The sequence below is a fragment of the Diabrotica undecimpunctata genome, chromosome 11 (genome assembly GCF_040954645.1).
Source record: "Diabrotica undecimpunctata isolate CICGRU chromosome 11, icDiaUnde3, whole genome shotgun sequence".
NCBI lineage: Eukaryota > Metazoa > Arthropoda > Insecta > Coleoptera > Chrysomelidae > Diabrotica > Diabrotica undecimpunctata.
In genome coordinates, this window is record NC_092813.1 from 15,297,607 (window position 1) to 15,307,331 (window position 9,725).

A 9,725-nucleotide genomic window follows, 5' to 3' on the forward strand; every position below is an offset into this window, starting at 1 on the left:
AATTTAATTCGCCTAAGTTCAGATAATTAAAGCAATAATTAAAAAAGAAACAAAAATAAAATGTTCAAAGAAAAATGAAAATAAAGTAAGTACCTATATGCCAAAATCTCTCCCCAAGATATACCATTATAACTAATAATAATATTAACTCTAATTGCAAACCAACATATATGAAAATAAATTTAAATTATAATAAAGCAAGGTCGTTTTCAGATAATATAAGATTCTTTGACCCATTTTGTGATACATATATTTTACCTTGATATGTCCAGCAGTTTTTGGTACCCACAGATGTCCTCACTTTTTTTTAATAATTCCTGACAACCAGGAGAAAGCATTTCACTAATCACGACACTGCAACCTTTAAGATTTTTCTTCTGATTAAACACTTTTGTTTTCAACCATCTGTTTACAAACACAACGGCTACCGGTCTTGGCCTCTTATCCAAATTTCGTTTTTTACCTAGTCGATAGCAATCAACTAAATTGGTTGACAAGATAGGTTTATTGTTGATTATATTTGTAATAACATCAGGTAGGTCGTCTTTTTCTTTCTCATCGACACCATTGATAATAAGGGATTTAAGCCGTTTGTCTTGTTTTAGATATTCAATGCTATTTTGGTTTTGAATTACAAGTTTTTGCACTTTATTTAATTCTTCTTTGACGGAATTACTTAATTCTAACATATTTTGCTCAAATTTATTTATAAAATCTATTTGGGTACCTGAGATATTACTGGTTACTTGAGATCTTAGATCCTTCATACCTTGTTGTAAAGCTTCTTCAAGTTTCTCAACACGTGCTACAACATTTTTATTGATTGTTTTAGGAGTATTTCTTGTTGATGGCATTCTTTAAACTATATAACTTATACGTATCACTACACTAATTAGTACTGAAAAACTATTAAAATGAATGCAATTTACCGTAAATAACTTAGGTTTCTCGGAGCTAGACTTAAACACACACTCTTACTCGTTCAGCGCCATCTATCCTATCTATTATATCCTATCCTATTTATTATTAAAGCTGCATTTAGGGTACAAAAAAAGAAGAAATAAAACATATAATGTATATGAAACTTACATTTTTTATAAAAGAGTTCTCTAATGCTAAAAAGAGTCAGTTATTTTCTTCTGCACAACATTTCCGAAAAATGAAGCTATTATAAAGATATTATTAAGGATATTTTCTGTAATATCCTTAATAATCTGAGCTGCTTCTTTGGTAATTTTGGATGCCTCCCTGAACTGATAAAATCTGGATATGGTCTCAGCAGCTCTCATTGCTTCTTGGATTGTAGGACAATCAACGCCGTCTTCTTCTTCTTCATTATCTTCATCAACATTCATTTCCACATTTTACACTTGTTCCATAATTTCTATATCACTCAAAACTTATCTCTAGTTTGCATTAAATTTTTGTATCCACTCTGACAAAGGCATTTCGTCATCCTCGTTAACATCTTGAATGTCAGGAGAAACTACAGTCAATTTAGCTTGACGAAAACACTTACCAATTGTCACTGACGTAACCGCACTCCACATATTGTCTAAAAACTGAACTGCGTTAAGAATGGTAATGTTCACTGGTTCCCCATTGTCCATACAAGAAATCATTATTTTCAAAAGCTGTTTCCGATAACGGCCTTTTAAACTTCTTAGGATTCCTTGGTCCATAATCCGCAAGATATTTTTGCAGTTGGCTGGTAAGAAAACTAGGTTGATATTGGTTCCTTGTCTCACTTTCTCAATTCTTCTTTAAAAATAGCAAAAGTCCTCCATACTTGTTTGTTGGCTGTGTAGTTTACTGTTTTTGAAACATCTAGGATGTAAACTTTTCCCAATAACTAAAAGCTTTCTTTTCTCTGTACCTGTTATGTTTGCACAAACGAAAGCTGTGACTCTTGTTTTGAAAGTTTTCCACTTTTCACTTTAAATTTCCTTTCTGAAATTTAAAGTTTTGTCTGGCGTTAGTTTGTAAAAGACACCAGTTTTATCGCCATTGAGATATCTTCATCCTTGTATGGTTGCCTTAGTTGCGGCCATGTGTTTTGTAACCAATTACCTGTAACGTTATCGTCGACACATTTTCGTGAAGGGAACTGAGTGCCGAACTTTAAACCGATCTAGCCAGCCGATAGAGCATGTGAAATCTTCACCAAACAGTTTTCCGAACTTTGTAGCCTTCTTCTTTAAAAGTGGCCTAGACACAGGAATATCAGAACTGCGACACTGCTTGAACCATTTGACTAGAGTTGAATCTACTTCACCACGAATGCACTTCCTAATCTTTTTAACATTTTCTCCCTTCTCATTAAAGGCTTTTAAAAATTTTGTCCTTGTTTTTTAGGATTGAGCCGACAGTCGAATTAACAAGTCCAAATTGCCGACATACATCAGCAATTTTTCGACCATTTTCAAATGCTCTTATAACATGCATTTTATCTTTAATATACAAAATCTTCCTTTTAGTACTACAACTTGCCATATTAAAAAATAAAAAGTTAATTACTAAATTAAAATTAAAACCTAAAAACAAAACGGGGCGAACACAATTTCACGATAGCGTCAATTTCTTAAACTGACTGTTCTGAAACCCAAAATTTGACTGTTAGGATGACACTGATAAATAAGAAATTATGGAACTGTGAAGGTTTATGATTTACAATGTTAGTTCGTTCGTTTTGCAAAGGTCGGACAATACAACCGAGATGACGTAACTACCGATGCCGTAATGTCCAAGTTCCACTGTATATAGTAGGTACATCTGTTCGGGTTCCATACCTCACGATTTCTTACATATTATTCGACATATCCAAAGGATACTTCAGAACTTCGTTTTATTGCATATTGATTGATTTCATTCGCCTTTTTGTCCGTTTCTCCATATACAACCAGCATCTAGATGTTATATAGGTTCAAGCTCCTTCCGAAACCTACTAAAACTGTTTTGTAATGAAATAGCTAAGAAGACTTGTGGTAAAAGCTGATACTTCACAAGGGCTTTATTAAAGAATTATTAATACAAAACTAATAAACTAGACAGATTTATCTGTAATCTGCAAAAAGAATTTATATCTTTAATGAAATAATGCAAAGAAAGTTACAATACTACGAGTAATTATACTTTCAAAAAAATAATATTATTTAAATAAAATAGAGTTTTCAAAAAATTGTGTTTATTAAATACTCAAAATGACGTAAATAATGAACGTACAGCTAAACAGGTTGCCGTCTTTAAACGAATTGAAATAAAACTTAGTACGCAAATTAATTAATTTAAAAGTTTAAATTTCTCGACACAAAAAAAGATTTCATTCATACTACAATTAGGTTACAAAAAAAAAAATAAGAATATTTATAATTTTTATCGTTAAACGTTACACCTAGTAATATTCTTGTAAAAAATAAAAAAATTACGTGCCCCTGACTAAATCACCGAACGCCAGTGGCGGATCCAAGGGGAGGGTCACGGAGGTCATGACCCCTCCCAAACAAAATTAAATATCAATCAGATAATCATCAAAAAATAATTTAAAACCCATCAACCCTATAAGCAGGAAGTCAAGAGTTGAAATGATTCAAACTCATTTTTATTCTAGGTGTAAGTGTAGAATTATACAAAAGAATTTTTACATTGCTCTTTAAAAAAATCAACAATTCTGAATACAGTAATTCCTCGACTACCGCTACCCAGACTTCTGCGAATTCAGAGATACGCGATTTTCAAATTTTGTCAATTCGTCATTTGGGTGCCAGAGAATCGTTCGATTATTATCGATGAGATAGAATTACCGCGCACACATTATTGCTTACTCTTATCGCTACATTTTTATTTTGTATTAGGTATTTCTTATCTTCAGTTTTGTCTACAAATTGGTTGTTTGTAATTTGAACATTTGTACATGTTATATTTATCTATAATAAATATCAAAGTAAATATTGTTGTTGCATTAGCTCTGTCTGATACGTTAGTGATCACTTAGTCGTCTTCTTCAGTCACCAAATTAGATTTGAATCTATGGATAGAGGCCATAGAGGACACTAAATGCATTCTTTAAAATAAAAGATCAAATCCTGAGTCTGTTTTTAGCAAACTTTACTATGAAGTAAAGGAAATAGCTAAACAACTAGACATTGAATCGAAGATGCCTCGTATAGTTGCTCATCAAACCTATTGTCAAAACCAATCTGCTAACTTTTGCGAAGAATATTTCCGAAGATCTATTTATTTACTCCTTTTAGACAATATCTTAACTGATTTAGAAGAATGACTTTCACCGAAAGTTATGAAGCTATTTAATCTTCGAGTTCTTTTACCTAAAACTGATAACACACCAGAAGATAAAGTTGCATTAAAAAAAATTGTTGATTTCTTTCAGGATATTATTGGATTATTATCTACTGCATATTCCACAGTAGAACAAGAGTTTTCACTGTGTATTCAATAGTGGAAAAGGATGTACAAAATAATGGAAAACTTCCTGATTCTATTTTAGAAGCATTAGAAAACTGCGATATTCATATATATCCAAATATCAGAACATTTCTGCAAATATTAATTACACTGCTTGTCACTGCAGCAAGAGCAAAGCGTAGTGTTTCTACGCTTAAGCGTCTAAAGACTTGGCCACAGTATATTGCTTAAAAAGAATTAGTAGGTTCACTCTCGCATTTTCACGGTTCCAATTTTGAATCCACTCCTAGGTCCGTGCCGGTCCGTGCGCAATAGATTTGGCGAAAAATGCTGCTGTTGCAAGATTTAAAATATTTCATTAGTTTCAAAGAATATTCCAAAATTATAATAAAATAATTATTATTATAGAAGTTCTTCACACTTACACACTTCTAAAGTTTGAAAAATCATATTGCCTAATTGACTTATAGTATATTTGAAGAATAAGCTGGAGTAAATTCTCAGAAAAAAAACTAAATTGTTAAGCATATTTTAGTACGTGTGCTTTTCGTACAACGTCAATATTTTAGCTTATTTTACGTTGGGTTTGACTATTTAGATAGAAATTTTTCCATGTCACATGGACTATCGTAAAATTTAAATACCTGCTATTGTTAGAACTGTGTAGGCTAGGGTTTTTTCAGCTGGTCATAGACGTACTTTAGGTATTACATTATTTGTTTCGGTTTGTTAGATATTTAAACCATTTTCAAAGCATATTACATATATTTATATAAATCTGTTTATTTTAGTAACGTTATTTATGGTTATTTTTGTCGTTATAATAATGACCCATTAAATAACAAGAAATAAAGAAACTCTTAAAATACATAGGTATTTAGTTAATGGTATTTTAATAGTTTAGATAAAAAAAGTCGATTAGCGAAAGATGGTTTCTGATAAATGTGAACGCTATCTTAAATAGTATAAATTTCGATTTTGTTTGGAAAACCAATGATTAATAAAATGGTTAATGGTCTTTAAATAGTCATTCGTTAATATCAGAAAATTTTTGTTTAGTCGATTATAAGCGAGTGAAGAGATCTGACACAGTTGTTTTTTGCAAGAGTGAATAGTGAGTTTATAGAATATGGAATTAACGTGTGCTTATACACCAGTTAAAAAATTAAAGTTGAATCATTTATCACTTAACGAAAAGAGTGTTATTCTTAACGTCTACAATTATTTTAAGCAACACAATCCTTCCAATACTGTTGATAGTATAGTTGAAATTTCGTCTAAAGTAATGGGATATTTAAAATCAATTGTATAAAACATTTTAAAAGAGGAAAAATCAGCTGGTATAACGCCACCCAAACCGAGACCAGGAAGACCAAAATTGTCAAAAGTGAATGTGGATGAATTTTTCAAAAATGCAATTCGTAGAATGGTCCACTCATTTTTTTTAACAAACAAATACCAACTTTAAATAAAGTTTTACAAGCCATTACCGACGATCCCGATTTACCCACAATAAGTAGAGACAAACTTTGGAAAGTTTTGCATGAGTTAAACTTAAAGTATGAAAAAGTGGGCAGACAGTCAATGCTTATCGATTCCGAAGAAATTGTGTGTTGGAGACGAGACTACCTCAGAAAAATAAAAAAAATGAGGACAGAAAATAAGAACATTTATTATTTAGATAAAACGTGGGTTAATGAAGGGCATACTGTAGGGAGAGTTTGGAAAGACAAAACTATAAAAACATGTCGACAAGCATTTCTGGAAGGATATTCACCTGGTTTCAAGGAACCAACAGGTAAAGGTCGACGATTAATTGTTACCCATATAGGTAGTATGAATGGATTTCTTAAGAAGGGTTTACTTTTGTTTGAATCAAAAAAGACCTGTGATTATCACGAAGAGATGAACGGAGACGTGTTTGAAGAATATTTCGAACAGATGATTGAATTCATACATAAAAATTCAGTTATTGTGATGGACAATGCTAGTTACCACTCTAGATTAGTTGAACGTTTACCAACTACTCAATGGAGAAAAGATGAAATTGCAATGTGGTTAACTTCTAAGAATTTAATCTTTGACGATACAATGATAAAAGCAGAATTATTAGAGCTTGCTAAAATTAATAAACAAAATTATAAAAAATATGTCATTGAGGAAATAGGCAAAAAACGAGGAATTGAAATACTTCGTCTACCACCGTATCATTGCGAGCTAAATCCGATTGAATTAGTATGGGCCGAAGTTAAAAGTAACGTTGCTCGAAATAATACAATTTTTAAATTGTCAGATGTTACTATTCTTTTTCATAAATCAATATCCGAAGTAACGACTGAACATTGGCAAAAATGTATTAATCACGTTATGGATATTGAGAAAAATATGTGGGAGCTTGATCATATAATAGATAGCAGTATAGAACCTATAATAATTCATCCCGGATCGGATAACACTTCGTCTGAAACAGAATATGAGGAAGCTTAACTTTAAACTGTAGCTCAGAAGTTTATTTTACATTTGAACTAATTGCCGACAACTTCATTGTTTATTTTTTATTTATTTTTTATTGCTAATATAATTTTCATTCTTATTTCCAATATTATTAGTATTAAGAATATTATTATTTATTAATAAGAATATATAAAAACTTATAGTTTTTGTGTATGTATTCTAAATATCCAAATAAATTTAACGCAAACTTTTCTTTTAAGATTACGTTTTAGTTAGAAGATGTGCACGCCTATGTATTTCGAGGTGCGAAGATTAGTATTCTGAGAATTTACTCCAGCTTATTCTTCAAATATACTATAATCTATTTAAATAATTAATCATAAGTATCTATCGTGTTTGTCAAAGTGAAATAGATTTGTACTAAGTAGTACTTGTAAAGAATTTCTACGTCCTTGGAGATCAGTATATCATTGTTCCAGAAGTATCAACACATAATTGTAAAATTTTGAAAAATGACTTTATTATGTTGGAGGGGTTAAAACTGCATTTTCTATATATTTTTAAATCATCATAACTGTATTTACGGAATCACCGGTCATGGCAAAATTCGTAAGTAAAATTACGACGATTTACAAATGAAAATGCAGTTTTGATCCCTCCGACACAATAAAGTCATTTTTCAAAAATTTTACAGTTATGTCATTATACTTCCGGAACAGCGATATATGCTATCACTTTTTCATCGTTGTCTGGAAGTGGAATCTGATTTTATCTTTCAAAATTATGATTTGACTGTTACTGTTCCTGTCTGTGAGTATCTTAGCTGGCTGTAACATATATTCTATTATTTTATATTCTGCAAGAATTTGAGTATTACCTTCAGAAACTATTTAACAGGCCTCCCAAAACCCAGCTTTGGTTTGATTTGTCATGCTTTAGTCTCAAAAAAAACTTAAGCTATGTAAAAAACATAATTTTCTTGAACCTTTTAAAAAAGAATATTAAATAGCTGAGGAGATATATCGCATGTCAGGATTCGATCAATTAATTTTGTACTCAGCCTGAAGCCTTTTTTAAGTCAATAAATCAAAATTTGTCTTAAGGAAAATCTATTTTTATCCATAGTGCCATATCATATCTTGTATGTCGCTATACGTTCATTAATATTGAAAACATTGTTTATCTTCCCTATCTACCCTTTCAGTGGTCGTCTTGTTTATTTTTTCTATCTGAATATATTCGTTATATCCTCCCCTTTCATTTGCTATGTCGCATGTTAGGATTCAATCAGTTGTTTATTTTGTACTCAACCTGAGGCATTTTTTAAGTAAAAAAATCAAAATTTGTGTTATGGTAAATCCATTTTTATCCATAGTGCCCTACCCTATCTCGTATGTCGCTATACGTTAATTAATATTGAAAATACTGTGTAGTGCCCTTTTATTTAACGCATTTTTCTGTCTCAACAGCATTTTTACAGCTTTTACTTAATTATATTTAATTTTGGTAGATGTTGGTAGTTCAGATTTCTTTCCTAGGTGGCGTAGTTACCTTACTGGACAAACAGTGTGACATCCTAGCTTTTTATATCGATAGATTCTTTCAATTGTAAATGTATGTAAAAATTTGAGTTTAACTAACTACGTTTTGAACGTAGTGATCCTACAGTGGGATATTTAGGCTATATGACATTTTTTCATTTCATTATTTTGTTATTAATAAGTTGTGATTGTGGAAATATATATATATATATATATATACAGGGTGTCCCAGACTAAATTACCAACGCTATATCTCTTAAGCGAATAGAGATTTTCGAATGGGACAAAAAGTGATCTATTCTACTTATAATACACTTTAATATGGCGTAGAAAAAATCATCCCTTAAATATTCATCCCTCAGTTACAACCCCTAACTTTATTTTTTTATTGGTACCCTGTATATTTTTTTATAGTTTTAGATGTGGTCTTCTATCGTTTATTCAACAGATTTATTAAAAATAAAATCGATTTGTAAATAATCAAGAAATCAATTTTTTTTTAAATTTTGTTAATTAAGTGTCCCAGACTAATTTATCCAGGCTATATTTATTAACAAAATAGAGATTTTTTAAAGGGACAAAAACTGGTCTATTCCATTTGTTATACACTTTAATATGGCGAAGAAAACATCATCCCCTAAATATTAATCTCTTAGTTACAACCCCTAACTTAAATTTTTTAATGGCACCCTGTACATTTTTTATAGTTTTGGATGTGGTCTTCTATCGTCTATTCAATCGATTTTTTAAAAATAAAATGGGTTTTTAAAGTATCAAGAAAATATCAGTTTATTTTTTATTTTTGTTAAATTAATCAAGATAGCCTTAAAAAAAAAGAATAGAAAAGAAATATTATGCTTTATTATCATTGAAAATTTTACTATTTTAACTACGTAGTATAACTTCTTACGTGCGTACGAAGTACACAGTCTTTTTATTTAAACGTTATTTTTAATTTTTCAAAATTCTAACTAATATTATTTACATTAAATGTTCGAATTGTAACCCACCTGCTGCAACACCCATTTCGAATCGTTCCAGAAGATTTCTGGTACATGTGGCTCGAATCATTTCTGGAGTAATTTGGCGACATGCTTGTCTTATTTTTTCTTTTAATTCCTCTAAATTTTGCGGTTTTGATTGACAAACAATATCTTTTATCGCTCCCCAAAAGAAAGAGTCAAGAGGTGACAAATCACATGAACGTGCGGCCCACATAATTTCTGGAGAGTTGTTTGCTATCCAGTGGTTATCAAAACGGTTTTGTAGGTGGTCGCTAACGATTCTCGCATTATGTGGAAGAGCTCC

General features: G+C 30.8%; 1 protein-coding gene across 1 annotated transcript; it reads right to left on the reverse strand.

Moving 5' to 3' along the window:
* Positions 1–254: 254 nt before the first annotated feature.
* Positions 255–854, reverse strand: LOC140452707 (uncharacterized). The gene has a single exon (XM_072547028.1). It carries the CDS (start codon positions 852–854, stop codon positions 255–257), a length of 600 nt encoding a protein of 199 aa, XP_072403129.1.
* Between the last annotated feature and the right edge of the window lie 8,871 nt (positions 855–9,725).

Bases quoted from the DNA above. Each gene is read 5' to 3' on its own strand.
- LOC140452707 (XM_072547028.1), bottom strand. From the start codon at position 854: ATGCCATCAACAAGAAATACTCCTAAAACAATCAATAAAAATGTTGTA.